Source organism: Pseudophryne corroboree, chromosome 6 (assembly GCF_028390025.1).
Source record: "Pseudophryne corroboree isolate aPseCor3 chromosome 6, aPseCor3.hap2, whole genome shotgun sequence".
Classification (NCBI taxonomy): domain Eukaryota; kingdom Metazoa; phylum Chordata; class Amphibia; order Anura; family Myobatrachidae; genus Pseudophryne; species Pseudophryne corroboree.
The window spans coordinates 424275784-424294966 of record NC_086449.1 but is presented as its reverse complement, the minus strand read 5'-3'; the positions used below and the strand labels follow the sequence as shown (position 1 = coordinate 424294966).

At 44.7% G+C, this 19183-nt stretch overlaps 2 protein-coding genes across 5 annotated transcripts in view; one reads left to right on the top strand and one right to left on the bottom strand.

The window, feature by feature from the left end:
• LRRC17 (leucine rich repeat containing 17) overlaps positions 1–6228 on the bottom strand; it is a 36622-nt gene extending 30394 nt beyond the window's left edge. For both annotated transcript variants that reach the window (XM_063926999.1, XM_063927000.1), the window contains exon 1: positions 6062–6228. The gene's annotated coding sequence lies outside the window, so the exon portion shown is untranslated. The remainder of the gene's footprint in view (positions 1–6061) is intronic.
• Positions 1–19183, top strand: part of FBXL13 (F-box and leucine rich repeat protein 13) — a 656615-nt gene that overhangs the window by 373836 nt on the left and 263596 nt on the right. For all 3 annotated transcript variants that reach the window (XM_063926996.1, XM_063926997.1, XM_063926998.1), the window contains exons 10-12: positions 1471–1523; positions 4255–4355; positions 5992–6121. In XM_063926996.1, the coding sequence (XP_063783066.1) occupies positions 1471–1523; positions 4255–4355; positions 5992–6121 (284 nt within the window). The remainder of the gene's footprint in view (positions 1–1470; positions 1524–4254; positions 4356–5991; positions 6122–19183) is intronic.

The following is a 19183-nucleotide window of genomic DNA, read 5'->3' as shown; positions in this document are numbered from 1 at the left end:
GTAAATACGGGCTCATTCATCATTAAATGTTTGGACTTATCACGCAAATGTATAATTGAGGGACTGCAAGAGATATTGTAGATAACTGCTGCGATCCCTCCATTCCCGATAGCAGCCGGGGAATGTGATGCTGTCAGATTTACCAAGTTGATTGGCCCCCGCAGCTAATGGCATCTGAAGATGCCATTAGCCACTGTAGCTTATGGGCTACACTTCACATAATTAGCTGGCAGAGGGTTCCCCGAGAACCCTCTCCAGCAATGGCTGTCGTGCATGCGTGGTCAGTGGACTGCACGTGCCCAGCAGTCCAATTAGTAATTCCGAGCTCATCGCAGGGATTGACTCCTTACAGAACTCCTGTCCCTGTGGGTGCTCTTTGATACATGCCTCTGGTATAATAGCATATTGCATTGCAGTGTTGAGCGCTAGCTAATAAAGTGCCCAGATCACAATGCAAATGCAATTATTGATGAATGGGCTCCTTAGTGACATAATTGAATGATCACACTAGTTGTAGTCAGTGTATAGGTTGCGGCATTACGTATAGTCATGTATAATTATTCTGATGATTGCAGGGATAGTAAAAAAAAAAGTGATTTAAAAAATAAAGACGTTTGTTGCATTGCAGTAGAAGTGCAATACATCTTATGAGCCTGCAGGTGGTACTATGTGCTACTGCTATCTGCAAAATATATTTTGCTAATATACTGTAATATGCACATCCTTAGACTCCAGTTACAATACACATACTAAAGAGGGTAGCAAAAATCAGAGGCGTCACTCACCTCTTTTATACCCGGTGCGGCCGATGCCGCGAACGGGGCATGGCTTTGGGTGAGGGGCGCGGCTAAGAAAGTGCCCCTCTGGGGGGGGGGGGGGCGTGGCTTCATGGGAGGGGACGTGGCTTCGCGCCCCGACTTGCATTTTCGTCACTCCGGGGGTCCGGGTCTCCGGGAAGTGCGGGCTGCCCCTGGAGACTAGCATGTCTCTGTTGCCTTCTCCTACACAGTGACAGAAGCCGGGTTGCTGCACGTAATGTTACAGTGCAGCACCCGACTCCTGTCACTGAACAGGAGCTGGCACTTTGGTGTCACCCCTCAGCGGGTGACACCTGGGTGTGGGCCGCACCCCCCGCACCCACCTTGTGACGCCAGTGCCAAAGATATCATAATGTATTTTATTTTATTTCGTTTTAAGTATGTTGAATGCTATACAAATATTAAATAAGTTGTTTGCAATATCTTTTCAGTGTAGAAATATTATATTTTGCTCAGTTATGTCACCATTTCCCTTCATTCCTGGAGCTGTTGTGTTTTTACTGACAATAGTTATTTCATTGAAAGTTCATAATTTTGGCATATGAATAAAATATTATTTCGTTTCATATGCCAAACTTCAATTTTGAATAGGAAATCTAAAAAATGTAATATCTTTTAAATATATTCTAAAAAAAATGTCCTTCTCTTGTAGGTGAATGTAGGAATCTGCAAGACTTAAATGTGTCAGAGTGCCAAACCTTAAATGTAAGTGAAAACTTCTGTACAGTTCAAACTTACAAATCTCATAATCGAATTAAGATGTTCATGTGTAATATGTATCTCAAGCCAGAACCATGTGGATTCATTTATTCATGCTTTAGCCTTCTTGCAGGATAAAGCACTTTTTCTTAAGAAGTTCCAATTTGCTTTAAAGTTGTTTCCATTTCCTGATCACTTTGGAAGCAGCCATTTTGTGCCAAAATTCATATTGATGCAGCCTATCATTTCACTTGGAGTTAGTGACTTCATGCAGCCATAAGAGCCTAGTGAGATATAATATGAAATTGTTGTCTCCAGTGTGAGGGCAGTTTTTATTTTAAAACATACTTGCCTACTCTCCCGGAATGGCCGGGAGGCTCCCGAAAATCGGGTGACCCTCCCGGCTCCCCGGAAGAGCAGGCAAGTCTCCCGATTTCTGTCATCCTCCCTGCCCGGCCGCCCACTTAGTGAGTAAAGTGGGTGGTCTGGGCAGTCATTGACGCAATTCTTGTTGAATCGCGTAATCATAGCCACACCCCCTGCAGTATAATGCCAGTAACAGAGGCATTACACAGTGGGGGCGTGGCTTAAATGATGTGATCCATTAGCCACGCCCCCACCCCGATTCCGCCCACCCCGTTCCGCCTCTACCCTGCCCCGCTCCCTGCTGAGCCGACCTGGCTGCTCTCTCCCGGAGAGAGCAGCCATAAAGTCTGTAAGTATGTTTTAAAACCATATACATGAATTTGTGTTAACTCACATATTCACATTTGTCCACTCACATCCAGCATCCCTGCATGTTAAAGAGCCCTTCTAGTCAGGCTCGGTAGCGCAAAGCGTCTTTACATGCGTCTTTTTCCATTAAAATGCATTTTATTCGTAAAATTATGCGAATATGACGCACAAGCAGCTTATGCTATTTACAGTAATATGTGGTATGCCTATATTCTGTGTGCAACCATGGCTGTATCTGCATACGAAATTGTATGCTACAGAGTTTTCCTAGTAAACACTGTAACAAAGCATTTCGTATGCAAAAACATGCCGATATCCTATTAGTTGCGGTAAGTTACCGCAGCTAAAGGATTCTGTAAGCCGGCATTTATTGGGGACACACAAAGCAGAATCCCCAATAACCAGCTCCCAGAAGCCCGTTATCCGATGCGTGTTATCACTGATCCCATGTGTTATCAGCCGATTATGGGTGAGTTACCGCACAGTAAAACGGGCTGGTATGGGATAGCTCAAGACTGTTATTGGGCTAAAAACCCTGTTATTACCATGCGGTAACTCACCACACCTAGTAGGATATCGGCCACAGTCACAGACGCACACAGAGTCTGCTTGTGCATCCTATTTGCATAGCGATGTGAATAAGATGCATTTTCGCCAAAAAAAAAAAAAAAAAAGAAACATGTATGAGGACACACCTGTAGAAGACAGTCAGTCTGAAAATACATGTACTCCTTTTGCTCTGTACATTTTCAGGTTTTTAACTATTATCTGTTATTTAACCTGCTGCTATGTCTAACTAACTCCTTGCCCTATCAGGTCTCACTAGCTGCTTGAAGCCCTGATACAGCTTGTCTTAGAGAAGACAAGCTCTGTTAGAGCTTCAGGCAGCCAGTGAGGTCTGGTAGGGCAAGGGTACTAGTTGGACATACAGTAGCAGCAGGTTAAATATCAGGTAATGGCTAAAAACCTCAAAAAATATGTATGTAAGTACAGGTCTGTACCCTTGTGTCAGTACCCTTTGCCAGCACACACAACACCAGCAGATGAGATAGAGATGAGAGAGACAGGATAAGGACATACATGAGAGGGATGAGGCTGGAGGGGGGCAGCCATGAGAGAGACAGATGGGGAAGTGGGGGCATAGGCAAGATAGATAGATGGGGAGACAGATATAAGACAATGTGAGAAAGGGGGAGATGAGAGATGGGGAAGGGGAAACAAGATGAGAGATAGACAGACCGGGCAAGGGTGACAGATAAGAGAAAAACAAGGAGGGTGACAGAGGTAAGAAAGAGAGGTCAGGAGACAGAAGGGTTAGATAGATAAGAGAGAGAGAGAGAGAGAGAGAGATTGTGGTGGTGGTGGTGGTGGTGGGGTGATCAGAGATGAGAGATGGGGGAAAGAAACAGAGATGAGATACCAACATAGAGGGAAGATGAACAGAGCTACAGAGATGAAAGAGAGATGGTAAGTGAAAACATAGTGATAGAGAAAGAGAAATGAGGGGTGGAGGTACAGTGACGAAAGAGACAGACAGGATAGTAGAGATGAGAGATGCATAGTGGGAGCGTGGGAGTTACTTCTCAGTGCTGTGAGGCAGTAAGGCTAACCATTACAAGAAATCGACAGAAAAGATGGTTCTGCCCGACTAAACCTCCAAACTGAGAGTTGTTGGAAACAGTTGACACCAAATGTAACAACTGTAGCTGTTGATGGGCAAATGTGTGTGGCTAAAGATGGAGTCATGAAGTAGTCATTGTAGATGTCTTAAGAAAGCTGCATGACCATTCTTCACCATATCTATAAATTCTATAATTTTATTGAGTTTCATTGTTACCATAACAATAACATTCGTTACGTCTCTACTAAGCTTAAACATGTCACTACCACCGTTACATATAGTTTGGCTATATGTAGGAAACAGTAAAAAAAATCATTTGAAAATTAGTTTTAGGTATTATGTGATTTTTTTTCTCTTTATCTTGAACTTTGTTTTGTCTAGGATGAAGCAATGAGAGTTATTTGTGAAGGATGTCCAGCATTACTTTATCTTAACCTATCACATACTGATATAACTAACACCACTCTACGAGTTATGTCAAGGTAAGTCACTGGTATTATTAAATGTTCTTCAACTGCCATGTAACACATGCCTGCTCCTCCATACTGAGTACTGCACTTTTCCTGAAATGTATTGATTATAATATTTTCCATTGCCTGTGTGTTAGCTCTACCACAAATTATTGGTTCCTACTGTATATCTATCTCACACATACTGACAGCATATTTCAATTATTTCAAAAGCAGCCATAGGATTGACCTGTTACAATGATGTGTATAGATCAATGCAGTATAGCGTTGTTATACATATTATTTAAGTATTTTCCTTTCCCTTGACACTCTATGTCAGAACTTCAGGTCTTAGAAGACCCTTCATACCTTTTTCCATTTAAATGTGAAACCTTTATATTTTCATTAGACGTAATGAATGGATGTACACTGCTCTCCATGTCTAACACCAGGCAACTCAGACTTAATATAAATATTATCAGAAAAAATGTTCCACTGTACACTAGCACCAGTGCCATTTATAAGGGTATAGTTTGCCAAAAATAGCAATAATGTTTAGTGAACATTATATGAACTTAATGTAAATTAAATAAGCAAGTCATGTTTATGAAAGCCTCTGAGGGCAATGTAAATATGCATTTAATGACATATACTGAAAATTCATATTTTATATAGCTCCTCTATACAAATATTCTACTGTTTTATTTAGAGATATTATTATGGTTGTATATTGGATGAATGTGGCAGCTCTGATTGATTACATATTTGCAAGTTACTATAATATATTCAAAGTAACAATGCCGAATACAAAAGAGTATGTCTTGAGTCAACCCAACTGTTCTGAAATGATTCACTGAAATGATTTGTAAACGTTTGAAACATGCTTTGAAGTCTGTAAATATCTAAGAGAAGATGACAGGCTGTAGAAGTCACATGTAACCCATAGTGTAATTATGGCAGTTATTCAGTGCTGCTGAAAAAAACGTCTTTGTTTAAACTAGACAAGACCGTGGAGTGCAGGTTACATGGATCAGTTGCTTACTCTAAGCTCGTAAACATCCAAAAATCAGTGTGTCTGATGGTTAGTTAGGTACTTTAGAGCTTGATATTTCTTTAAAAACGGTGCATAGTTGTCTAGGTTGAGTCACACACACTATATATATGCAATGAGGTGCATTGCCAGATCTTTGCGGGAAAACGTGTTCTGTTTTGGCTCAACCAAGGACTGGCTCCCCTGGCACAGAAGGAGCTTGTAAAGAAAATACATGAGTTCTTGGTGGGGGTTTTTTAATGTTCAAGTTCTGATCATAAATGTTTCCTTGAAAGTCACAATTATGAAAATGTTTTCTTCCAACTACTCTTTATAAATGGACCTACTGTTGCGTTTATCATAGTAAGCATAACTGCAATCAAGACTTATTTCTGCTATCTGTTAATTTTGTCAGTACACAAGAGGCAAGGATTTTTGGTGTGTCTCAAAATGCACTCCCAGCCCGTAGTATGGAAGAACTCACAGAAGAGTTTAACTATCAGGAGAATTACAGTATATACACGATAGTAAACTTCCTTTTTTTGTCCTAACTTCACTGATTATGTACATATGTCTTTTTCTAGATTTTTCTTCATCCTAATCTAATCTGTTATCCTTATTATATATTCTTTCCACAAGATATCTGCTCAACCTGCAATATCTCAGTTTAGCTTACAGCAAAAAATTTACAGACAAAGGCTTACAGTACCTGGGATCTGGGAAAGGATGTCACAAGATCATCTACTTGGATGTGTCCGGCTGCTCTCAGGTTAGTCCTTTACCTTTCTGTTTTCATGCAGACAGAAAGGGAATCCTTGGAGCGAGAAACCATGTCTTGTTCTCATTGTGCATCTAACTAGTGTGCTGGTCCTTCAGGAAACTTCAGTGGTTTTAAGTTACAAGGCTGCAGCTGCTTACACTCTCCTAAGACACATCACTACAGGCACTGGCTGAATTCCAAGGCAGTGTTATACTTGTAAGCAACTAAGATTTACTGGGTAATGAAGAAAACGAAAGACTTAATGTTTTCTGCAAATCTTTAACCTTTTGTTAGGAAATAAACAATTAAAGTCATGTTTTTCTGAATTGCAAGCTTATACCATATTTCCTGAAAAGCACAATAAATATTTTAGTTATGCTCACATTTCATACACCCATGAAAAATGTCTTGTGTGACAAAAGGATTAGTGAACGCTTTAACAAATTATGTGTGAAAGAAACTTTGAGTCATCGGTGAACATAAAAATGTCTGTTTTGCTCACTCTATAAAGGGCTATCTCTTGCCATTTTTGTCCTACAACTGTTTATCTAAGTAATTGTTCAGCCGCGTAAGTGCTATTGTGTCAACAGAAATAAGATGTGCCCTTAAATACGTTCTGCTGCCTGTCCACAATGCAGACTAAAGGTTTGGATTTTGTGGCTGTAGATGTGTTCTCGAGCAACCATTACATGCCAGATGATGACTGATCAGTGTTCATAAAGGGTGCATGCGCTCACTCCACCATTGTACTTTTCTAGTCTTAGAATTGCCCAAGGTACACAGTGTTGAATTCACCAATTTGCAACATGTATGTAACACAGTGAAATTGACATGGACCAGCATACCTGTGCGGTAGTTTCACCACCTTGTTGAGTCCATTGCCTGTTGACTGAGTCTAATGGTATATTAGTGAGCAACTCATTATAAAGAAAATGTACTTAATTAAGCAGCCACTATGTCAGGCCTGGTCAACCTGTGGCTCTCCAGCTGTTGTGAAACTACACAACCCCAGCATACCCTGCCTCAGTTTTACCATTAGTGAATGCAGAAACTGTGGCAGATCATCCTGGGATGTGTAGTTTCACAATAGCTGGAGAGCCACAGGTTGGCAAAGCATGCACTAGGTTAATATAATTCCCAGTCTAAAACTGATAAAGTAATTTTAATAACATTTATTAAAAAAACTGTTATAAACTTGTCTAAAAGAAATAATTTTTGCTTGTTTAACACATGGGGATCAATCCAAGTAGGTGTGAGTTAGGTCTTGCGAGAAATTCTCACGGTGAAGTCGCACAGCAATTTTTATTTGCAATCCAATTTCAAACTCACATTTCTTTCTTCATGGGAAAAGAAGGCAAGGGAACTGTCCCATAAAATGTCCCTTGTTACATCTCCAGCAGGTAGTGGGCCTAATTCAGATGTAGTTGGAGTTGCTATCACCTCTGCTTCCTTGGAGGCAGCAGTGATAGTACTGCTGCAGTAGTGATCTGAGCTGCGTCCTAGAATGTAGCATCGGATCTCTCTTCCACCATCGGGCGGCTACGGTGCCGTGCAAACCACCAATCGCAGAGGCCAGGAAAACTCTGTCTTACGAGGGAGATCTAATTTTTCCCCCTAAACAGCAGCAGCACACCTCTGTTTTCACAAACAGAGATCAGCGCCACCCTCCCGAACTGCAGCAGACTGTCAGTCACTGACAGTCTGCTGCCATCCTTCTTCTGGCAACGCAGAACCCGTTCGCGCATGTGCAGAACGGGTCCTGTGCATGTGCAAAGTATTTATTATTATTTATTACCAGTTATTTATATAGCACACACATATTCCACAGCGCTTTACAGAGAATATTTGGCCATTCACATCAGTCCCTGCCCCAGTGGATCTTACAGTCTATATTCCCTACCACATGTACACGCACATACATGCATGCTAGGGTTAATTTTGTTGGGAGCCAATTAACCTACCAGTATATTTTTGGTTTGTGGGAGGAAACAGGAGTACCCGGAGGAAACCCACGCAAGTACGGGGAGAATATAAAAACTCCACACAGTTAGGGCCATGGTGGGTATCGAACCCATGACCTCAGTGCTGTGAAGCAGTAATGCTAACCACTACACCATCCGTGCTGCCCTACCAAAGTACCAAACATCGGTACTTTGTGCATGATAGCGCTACAACTACCGCACCTGAATGACCCTCATTTTGCCTTGGTGGCGATATATTTCTCATATTATATCTGAGATTTATTGTTTTCCGTAATTTTATTCTTAAAATGTAGCCACCCTAAGTAGTGTCCTGAGTGAGGGCTGTGTATTTATTATTTTCTTTCATTTCATTTTTAGCAGTTTTGCTAAAGCTGACTTAAGGTCCATACACACTGGGTGATTTTGAGCTCAAAGTAGCTCACTTAAGGCATTTTGAGCTACTTTGAGCTCAAACTCGTCCAGTGTGTATGGGTGGGCGGTGAATGGTGAGCGCTCGTGCGCGCTCCCGCATCATTGCTAGCCTCCGCTGACCGTCGGGCTGTTTGAACAGCCGAGTGAAGCACTTTCCACAGTCTCCTACTGTGGAAAGTGCTTCACCCCCCACCCCACCGTGAACATCGCTGGGCACAGGGAAAATAGCTGATTGTGTATGCAGGGAGCTATTTTCCTGCCAGCGATGTTCACGATCATCGCTGTGCATACACGCTGGGCAAAAACGCCCAGTGTGTATGCACCTTAAGGCTTATTTACATTCAGAACTCTAAATTATTTTGTTGCGATCCATACATTGATACCTAATATTTGGGTCACTGAAATTATTGCTGTTATTAGCATTTGCTTACATTATTATAATTTTTTTCTTTTTTTGGACTATTACTGTCAAAGTTCATTAATACATAAACAAAATGTGTAATATTGATTCTTATTTGGCTCTATAGCCATAAATACAATGGGGTATATTCAATTGAAGTCGAAAGTTGTCGTCTGTCGAAAAGACGTCAGTTTTCAACTTTTTAAAGTCGGATCGTGATTCGACCTATTCAATATAACCCCAAATTTTTCAACAAGTTGATGAATTCGACTTGTCGAAAAGCACGTGGATTGGCGGAATAGTTGGCGATCCACGTGCTTGTGTCGAAAACGGGACGGTTTTGGCCCCCTTTTCGACCATCTCAGTTCGACTTTAAAAAAAGTTGAGTGTGATGGGGAGAGCAGCGCTGGAGACGGGAGAGCCGACGCAGGGACTGGGTGAGCAGCGCTGGAGGATGTCACAGCCGCTGCTCACAGCAGCGTCCACCCGGCTTCAGCAAGCGAGACCTCGCTTGCTGGAGCCGGGGTGGACGCTGCCGTGAGCAGCAGCTGTAGAGAGGGGGAGACGGGGAGCGGCGGCTGACGGAGAGCAGCGGCTGTGAGAGGGGGGATGGGGAGTGGCGGCTGTGACAGGGAGGACGGGGAGCGGCGGCTGTGAGAGAGTTGGGACTGGGGGGGAGACGGAGGAGAGCCGCGCTACAGCAGCGGCTATATAGCCGCTGCTGTAGCGCTACTCTCCCCCGTCTGCCCACGGCTCTCCCCCGTCTCCCCTCCCGCATCTCAATTCGACTTTTTTTAAAAGTCGAATTGAGATGTCCATTGAATAGCCCAGGTCGGATCCATTCCGACAAATGAATGTCGGAATGGATCCGACTTCAATTTAATATACCCCAATGTACCTTAGTTTGTACATACCTGTATATAACATAATATCAAATTATTTGACATATCACAATTTCCATTTCGATATTATACTTATATTTTATTTTATAAAATATGCCCACCAGAGTATCACAGTGGTATCACAAGATATCTTAAGTTCAAATGTTGTTCCTGTGAAAAAAAAGTATTGTGGTACAATATTTTGGTCCTACTATACTTGAAAAAAGAAAAAAAAAAAGCAGAAATATTTAGCATCTTACCTCCTTTATTATCTTAGGACTTATTCCGAGCATGTTCACTCTTTTAAATCGAGCTTAACGTAAAGCAGACATTGCTCATTTTCATTGTGGTTTCTACTCCTAAGACTCTGTGGTGCTTGTTTTGATGTGTGTTCGTTTCTAGTTTAATAGTTGTGCATTAAGAAATTCTGCTGTACTTCTCATTGAAAAATAAGAATTTACTCACCGGTAATTCTATTTCTCGTAGTCCGTAGTGGATGCTGGGAACTCCGTAAGGACCATGGGGAATAGACGGGCTCCGCAGGAGACTGGGCACTCTAAAGAAAAGATTAGGTACTATCTGGTGTGCACTGGCTCCTCCCTCTATGCCCCTCCTCCAGACCTCAGTTAGGGAAACTGTGCCCGGAAGAGCTGACATTACAAGGAAAGGAAATTTTGAATCCAGGGTAAGACTCATACCAGCCACACCAATCACACCGTACAACTTGTGATAACCTTACCCAGTTAACAGTATGAACAACAACTGAGCCTCACTCAACGGATGGCTCACAACAATAACCCTTAGTTAAGTAATAACTATATACACGTATTGCAGAAAGTCCGCACTTGGGACGGGCGCCCAGCATCCACTACGGACTACGAGAAATAGAATTACCGGTGAGTAAATTCTTATTTTCTCTGACGTCCTAGTGGATGCCGGGAACTCCGTAAGGACCATGGGGATTATACCAAAGCTCCCAAACGGGCGGGAGAGTGCGGATGACTCTGCAGCACCAAATGAGCAAACACAAGGTCCTCCTCAGCCAGGGTATCAAACTTGTAGAACTTTGCAAATGTGTTTGAACCCGACCAAGTAGCCGCTCGGCAAAGCTGTAAAGCCGAGACCCCTCGGGCAGCCGCCCAAGAAGAGCCCACCTTCCTTGTGGAATAGGCTTTTACTGATTTTGGATGCGGCAATCCAGCTGCAGAATGAGCCTGCTGAATCGTGCTACAGATCCAGCGAGCAATAGTTTGCTTTGAAGCAGGAGCATCCAGCTTGTTGGGTGCATGCAAGATAAACAACGAGTCAGTCTTCCTGACTCCAGCCGTTCTGGAAACATATATTTTCAAAGCCCTGACTACGTCCAGCAACTTGGAGTCCTCCAAGTCCCGAGTAGCCGCAGGCACCACAATAGGTTGGTTCAAATGAAATGATGACACCACCTTTGGGAGAAATTTGGGACGAGTCCTCAATTCTGCCCTGTCCATATGGAAGATCAGATATGGGCTTTTACATGACAAAGCCGCCAATTCCGACACACGCCTAGCCGATGCTAAGGCCAAGAGCATGACCACTTTCCACGTGAGATACTTTAGTTCCACGGTCTTAAGTGGCTCAAACCAGTGGGCTTTCAGGAAATCCAACACAACGTTAAGATCCCAGGGTGCCACTGGTGGCACAAAAGGGGGCTGAATATGCAGCACTCCCTTAACAAATGTCTGAACCTCAGGCAGTGAAGCCAGTTCTTTTTGAAAGAAAATGGATAGGGCCGAAATCTGGACCTTTATGGACCCCAATTTTAGGCCCATAGTCACCCCTGACTGTAGGAAGTGCAGGAAACGACCCAGTTGGAATTCCTCTGTAGGGGCCTTCCTGGCCTCACACCAAGCAACATATTTCCGCCATATACGGTGATAATGCTTTGCTGTCACGTCTTTCCTAGCCTTTATCAGCGTAGGAATAATGTCATCCGGAATGCCTTTTTCCGCTAGGATCCGGCGTTCAACCGCCATGCCGTCAAACGCAGCCGCGGTAAGTCTTGGAACAGACAGGGCCCTTGTTGCAGCAGGTCCTGTCTCAGAGGCAGAGGCCATGGGTCCTCTGTGCGCATTTCTTGCAGTTCCGGGTACCAAGTCCTTCTTGGCCAGTCCGGAACAATGAGTATTGTTCTTATTCCTCTCTTTCTTACTATTCTCAGTACCTTGGGTATGAGAGGAAGAGGAGGAAACACATATACCGACTGGTACACCCACGGTGTCACTAGGGCGTCCACAGCTATCGCCTGAGGGTCCCTTGACCTGGCGCAATATCTTTTTAGCTTTTTGTTGAGGCGGGACGCCATCATGTCCACCTGTGGCAGTTCCCATCAGTTTGCAATCAGTTGGAAGACTTCTTGATGAAGTCCCCACTCTCCTGGGTGGAGGTCGTGTCTGCTGAGGAAGTCTGCTTCCCAGTTGTCCACTCCCGGAATGAACACTGCTGACAGTGCTTGCATGTGATTCTCCGCCCATCGAAGAATCTTTGTGGCTTCCGCCATTGCCATCCTGCTTCTTGTGCCGCCCTGGCGGTTTACATGGGCGACCGCCGTGATGTTGTCTGACTGAATCAGCACTGGCCGGTTTTGAAGCAGGGGCTCTGCTTGACTCAGGGCGTTGTAAATGGCCCTTAATTCCAGTATATTTATGTGTAGAGAAGTCTCCAGACTTGACCACAGCCCTTGGAAGTTTCTTCCCTGAGTGACTGCCCCCCATCCTCGGAGGCTTGCATCCGTGGTCACCAGGACCCAGTCCTGTATGCCGAACCTGCGGTCCTCGAGAAGGTGAGCACTCTGCAGCCACCACAGAAGAGACACCCTGGTCCTTGGGGACAGGGTGATCAGCCGATGCATCTGAAGATGCGATCCGGACCACTTGTCCAACAGTTCCCACTGAAAGATCCTCGCATGGAACCTGCCGAAGGGAATGGCTTCGTATGAAGCCACCATCTTTCCCAGGACTCGCGTGCAGTGATGCACCGATACCTGTTTTGGTTTCAGGAGGTCCCTGACCAGAGATGCTAATTCCTGGGCCTTCTCCACCGAGAGAAACACCTTCTTCTGTTCTGTGTCCAGAATCATGCCCAGGAAAAACAGACGCTTCGTAGGAATCAGCTGCGACTTTGGAACATTCAGAATCCAGCCATGCTGTTGCAACACTTCCTGAGAGAGTGCTACGCTGATCAACAACTGCTCCTTGGACCTCGCCTTTATGAGGAGATCGTCCAAGTACGGGATAATTATAACTCCCTTCTGCCGGAGGAGTATCATCATTTCGGCCATTACCTTGGTAAATATTCTCGGTGCCGTGGACAGGCCAAACGGCAACGTCTGGAATTGGTAATGACAGTCCTGTACCACAAATCTGAGGTACTCCTGGTGAGGTGGGTAAATGGGGACATGCAAGTAAGCATCTTTGATGTCCAGCGACACCATAAAATCCCCCTCTTCCAGGCTTGTAATAACCGCTCTGAGCGATTCCATTTTGAACTTGAATTTCTTTATATAAGTGTTCAAGGATTTTAAATTCAGAATGGGTCTCACCGAACCATCCGGTTTCGGTACCACAAACATTGTGGAATAGTAACCCCTTCCCTGTTGAAGGAGGGGGACCCTGACAATCACTTGCTGGAGGTACAGCTTGTGAATTGCCGCCAGCACTACCTCCCTTTCCATGGGGGAAGCTGGCAAGGCTGATTTGAGGTAACGGCGGGGGGGAGTCGCTTCGAATTCCAGCTTGTATCCCTGAGATACAATTTGTATAGCCCAGAGATCCACCTGTGAGCGAACACACTGGCTGCTGAAGTTTCGGAGACGCGCCCCCACCGCACCTGGCTCCGCCTGTGGAGCCCCAACGTCATGCGGTGGACTTAGTGGAAGCAGGGGAGGACTTTTGTTCCTGGGAACTGGCTGCATGGTGCAGCTTCTTACCTCTACCCCTGCCTCTGGCAAGAAAGGATGCGCCCCTGACCCTCTTGCCTTTTTGGGAACGAAAGGACTGCATTTGATAATACGGTGCTTTCTTAGGCTGTGAGGAAACCTGAGGCAAGAAAGTCGACTTTCCAGCTGTCGCTGTAGACACGAGGTCCGACAGACCGTCCCCAAACAATTCCTCACCTTTATAAGGCAAAACCTCCATGTGTCTTTTAGAATCCGCATCTCCTGTCCATTGCCGAGTCCATAAGACCCTCCTGGCAGAAATGGACATAGCATTAATTCTAGAGCCCAGCAGGCAAATGTCCCTCTGAGCATCCCTCATATATAAGACGACGTCTTTGATATGGCCCAGGGTTAGCAAAACAGTATCTCTGTCGAGGGAATCTATGTCGTCTAACAGAGTATCTGTCCACGCTGCTACAGCACTACACATCCAGGCTGAAGCAATAGCAGGTCTCAGTAGAGTACCAGAGTGTGTATACACTGACTTCAGGATAGCTTCCTGCTTTCTATCCCCAGGCTCCTTTAGGGCGGCCGTATCCTGAGACGGCAGGGCCACCTTTTTAGATAAGCGTGTCAGCGCCTTGTCCACCCTAGGGGATGTTTCCCAGCGTAACTTGTCCGTTGGCGGGAAAGGGTACGCCATCAGTAACCTCTTAGAATTCACTAATGTCTTATCAGGGGAACTCCACGCTTCTTCACACAATTCATTTAATTCATCAGATGGGGGAAAAGTCACTGGCTGCTTTTTCTCCCCAAACATATAAACCCTCTTGGTATTAACAGGGTTAATCTCAGAAATGTGTAATACCTCTTTCATTGCAATAATCATGTATCGGATGGCCTTGGTCATTTTAGACTGTAAATGTGCCTCATCATCGTCGACACTGGAGTCGGACTCCGTGTCGACATCTGTGTCAACCATCTGAGATAGAGGGCGTTTATGAGCCCCTGACGGTTTCTGAGTCGCCTGGGCAGGCGCGGGCTGAGACCCCGGCTGTCCCAAGGCTGCAGCGTCATCAAACCTTTTATGTAAGGAGTTTACATTGTCATTTAAGACCTTCCACATATCCATCCAATCAGGTGTCGGCCCCGACGGGGGCGACACTACACTTATCTGCCCTTGCTCCGCCTCCACGTAACCTTCCTCATCAAACATGTCGACACAGCCGTGCCGACACACCGCGCACACACAGGGAATGCTCAGACTGAGGACAGGACCCCACAAAGTCCTTTGGGGAGACAGAGAGAGAGTATGCCAGCACACACCACAGCGCTATATAACACAGGGATTTTCACTGATAATAAGTGATTTACCCAATAGCTGCTTTATATGTCTTATTTGCGCCTAAATTTATGTGCCCCCCCTCTCTTTTTATCCCGTCTTGTACCTGGATACTGCAGGGGAGAGCCTGGGGAGCTGCTTCCAGCGGAGCTGTGAAGAGAAAATGGCGCTGGTGTGCTGAGGAAGAAGGCCCCGCCCCCTCAGTGGCGGGCTTCTGTCCCGCTTTCTGTGTAAAAAAATGGCGGGGTTTTTTACATCTATACAGTGCCAGACTGTATATATGTATTTTTATGCCAAAGGTACTTCAATTGCAGCCCAGGGCGCCCCCCCCAGCGCCCTGCACCCTACAGTGACCGGAGTGTGTAAGTGTGCTGGGAGCAATGGCGCACAGCTGCAGTGCTGTGTGCTACCTTAATGAAGACAGGAGTCTTCAGCCGCCGATTTCGTCGTCTTCAAGCTTCTGTTCTTCTGGCTCTGCAAGGGGGACGGCGGCGCGGCTCCGGGAACGGACGATCGAGGACAGGTGCCTGTGTTCGAACCCTCTGGAGCTAATGGTGTCCAGTAGCCTAAGAAGCACAAGCTAGCTGCAAGCAGGTAGGTTTGCTTCTCTCCCCTTAGTCCCACGTAGCAGTTAGTCTGTTGCCAGCAGAAGCTCACTGAAAATAAAAAACCTAATACATACTTTCTTTACTAGTAAGCTCAGGAGAGCCCACTAGGAGCACCCAGCTCTGGCCGGGCACAGATTCTAACTGAGGTCTGGAGGAGGGGCATAGAGGGAGGAGCCAGTGCACACCAGATAGTACCTAATCTTTTCTTTAGAGTGCCCAGTCTCCTGCGGAGCCCGTCTATTCCCCATGGTCCTTACGGAGTTCCCAGCATCCACTAGGACGTCAGAGAAATAAACATATGACATTAATATGCTGATGTAGCTGACTACTGAACTATTGCATGTACATACAGTACATACACTTCAACAAGTAATGTCTTAGCTGTTATGAGCCACGGCTGTGGCTCATTCCTGTTTTTCATGTCCGTTAGGTATTTTATGTTTATAAGTTGTTTCGCAGGCCAGGATTTCCCGTTGCTCTGTTTAAGAGTACTCTTGGTTGCTGCCGCTGGTGAGTCTGTGTAATTGCAGCTTGTTCCCATGTGTTCAGCCTCACCTGGCTGCTAATTGCATCTTGTCAGTTTGGAGTCATGCAACAGGGCAGCTGCATGAGATTATTAATTAGGCCTCTCTGTTATATGCTGGCTCAGTGCTATTCACAGACGCTGGTGATATTTCTGGGTTTCCAGTCTGCTTGAGTTCTGAGCTTGGTTCCTGCTAGTTCCTGAGCTTCCTGTGTCGATTCCTGTGTCAGTCCCTGTGTCGATTCCTATGTCTGATCCCGTGTCCTGCCGTGAGGCGTTCCTGTCCTGAGGTCCAGTGCCTTTGCCTGTGCCTGGTCAAGTTTCTGGCTTCTTGGTGTCCACCGGTCTGTCGTTTGGGATTCTGACTATCCTCCAGTTCTGAGAGTCTGTGTCAGCAGCATTGGGAGTTCCTGTCCATTTGCCAGTATTCGTACCGGTTCCGTGAGTAGCGGCACTGCCGCGTCCGTCGGCCTATGCCGCTGTATTCCCTTATTATTTCTGTCACTGGTGTTTTGCAGAGGGTTCTGCTTATGCTGTCACCGCCGGTACACAAAAGTATTGTGTCGGCGTGTGGTCAGCATTTCCTTTGTTGTTCTTTTCCTTTGGCGGCAAGCCGCACATACTTTGGTTTTAGGTTTGTTAGTAGCCCCTGGCCTTGTTGTTTAGTCAGAGGGCCCCTTGTTATCACCCTGTCTCGGTTCACTCTTTGTCTCTCATTAAGACCTGAGGGGGCATTGAAGTTGGGCAGACGTAGTCCGCCCTTCAAACGCGGCTGCCATGGGCTCAAGCAACCATAGTCTCGCAAGAGTGTACTGACAGCACGGGCGAGACAACGGAGATAGGGCGCCAGGGGCTATTCCCTTTCCATTCCCCTTTCCCAGCATTACGTCCTGGTGCTCTGGACTCGCTTCATAACATCTCCCTTGTTCTGAGCACCAGGAACCTAACAATAGCTTCATTAATACATTCACGTATTTGTGCTGCATTCCAGTGTATTGTATACCACAATTACTAAATTGTGATAGCTTCTACATTTTTAAGTGTAAATGGCTTAACTTGGGGTTACCACCTATTACATTTTTTTAATATTATTTGAACTTAACCTGGCCTGTCCGAGTTTTGTAAGTCTTATCAATATACTGTCAGGGTGCCAGTGAGGCAGGTAGGGGGCAGCAGTAAATAGAAAATATTGGTAGCTGCTGGTCAGAGGCGGATTTAGATCTCATGGGGCCCTAAGCAAGACACAGATTTGAGGCCCCCCTTCCTCAAACAATCCAAAACACTATATTTTCATTCCTGATTTATTCCCCTTACATTATTTGTAATTTTTCCTCCTTATATTCTACTTTTAAAAACTTTAAACATTACTGGCATTACAAACATTAAAAATGTACATAAAAAGTGCAAACATAATATTTAAAGCCACAGCCACAGTATTCTTCAGTCTCATCTCAAAGCCACAGCTGCAGTATTCTTCAGTCTCATTTTAAAGACACAGCCGCAGTATTCTTCAGTCTCATCTTAAAGCCATAGCCACAGTGTTCTTCAGTCTCGTCTTAAAGACACAACCGCAGTATTCTTCAGTCTCATTTTAAAGACACAGCCGCAGTATTCTTCAATTTCATCTTAAAGTCACAGCCACAGTCATTATTCTACATACAGTTGCGTTTACAGTTATATCCGGAACCAGCCCGGATTAGAGTTCCGTTCCAGTTTTACCGGTACCCAGCCCGGTTCATAGTGCGGTTCCAGCCTCACGGGTAACCAGTCCAATTCAGCGTCTTCTCCTCCCACTTCTGCGCAATGCCAGAGAACTTATTTCTTAGTAACCTTGAGTACACAAACACCTTCTCCTGTGACAGTATATCCAGTTCATTCTCACCAATACATTCACCATCCTGCTATCAACACCAAGTCCCTGGTGATCCAGTGGTCAGGATACGGCTCCCTCTGCCGAGGCCCGGGTTCGACCCCTGGTCTGGGATTGCTCCTTACTACTTCATCTCACTGATTCCTACAGACCAGCCAAATATACACATAGTCCTCCAGTTACCCGCACAAACTTCATACACGCTGGGTTCACAAAAACCACAGTCATGACACCCCTTTATTAAGTTATTCACTTTACACTACAGTAGAGCCCATTTACGTTAAACCACACAGTAGAGCCCATCCATGTTACGCCACACAGTAGTACTCCCTGCAATGTGCTTTGAATGCTGCAAGGGTACACATTATTCCTAACAATAAACTGACATTATATATGTAAAATATATCCAACCTTTTTATAATACAATATATCCTTTCATGCTACCCAGTGAGTAGCTATTATGTTTCTTTCTTTAATTATAGTTGCAAACGCTAGTCACTCCCCTTTGTGTATATATATTTATTGATTCTGTGCCCCATATTTCCTTCCCTGTTTATAAAAAAAAAAAGTGTTCAAGTTCAGAACATGGGACCCCCTGGGTTAGCATAACTAATCTGCTTCAGAACATCATTAAACTTGTTCAGAACAGGTTACTATTCCTATTACATGTCCACGTGGATAGTGAAACTGATAGCTCAGAAGGTCCCACATTCTAAACTTAAACATATATATAGATATAGATATATAGTGCATCTGGAAAGTATTCACAGCGCTTCACTTTTTTTCCACATTTTGTTGTGTTACAGCCTTATTCCAAAATGGAATAAATTATTTTTTTCCCTCAAAATTATACACACAATACCCCATAATGACAACATGAAAATATATTTTTTTTGAGATTTTTGCAAATTTATTAAAAATTAAAAACTAAGAAATCGCATGTACATAAGTATTTACTGCCTTTGCCATGAGGCTCAAAATTGAGCTCAGGTGCATCCTGTTTCCACTGATCATCCTTGAGATGTTTCTACAGCTTAATTGGAGTCCACCTGTGGTAAATTCAGTTGATAGGACATGATTTGGAAAGGCACACAACTGTCTGTATAAAGTCCCACACTTGGCAGTGCATGTCTGAGCACAA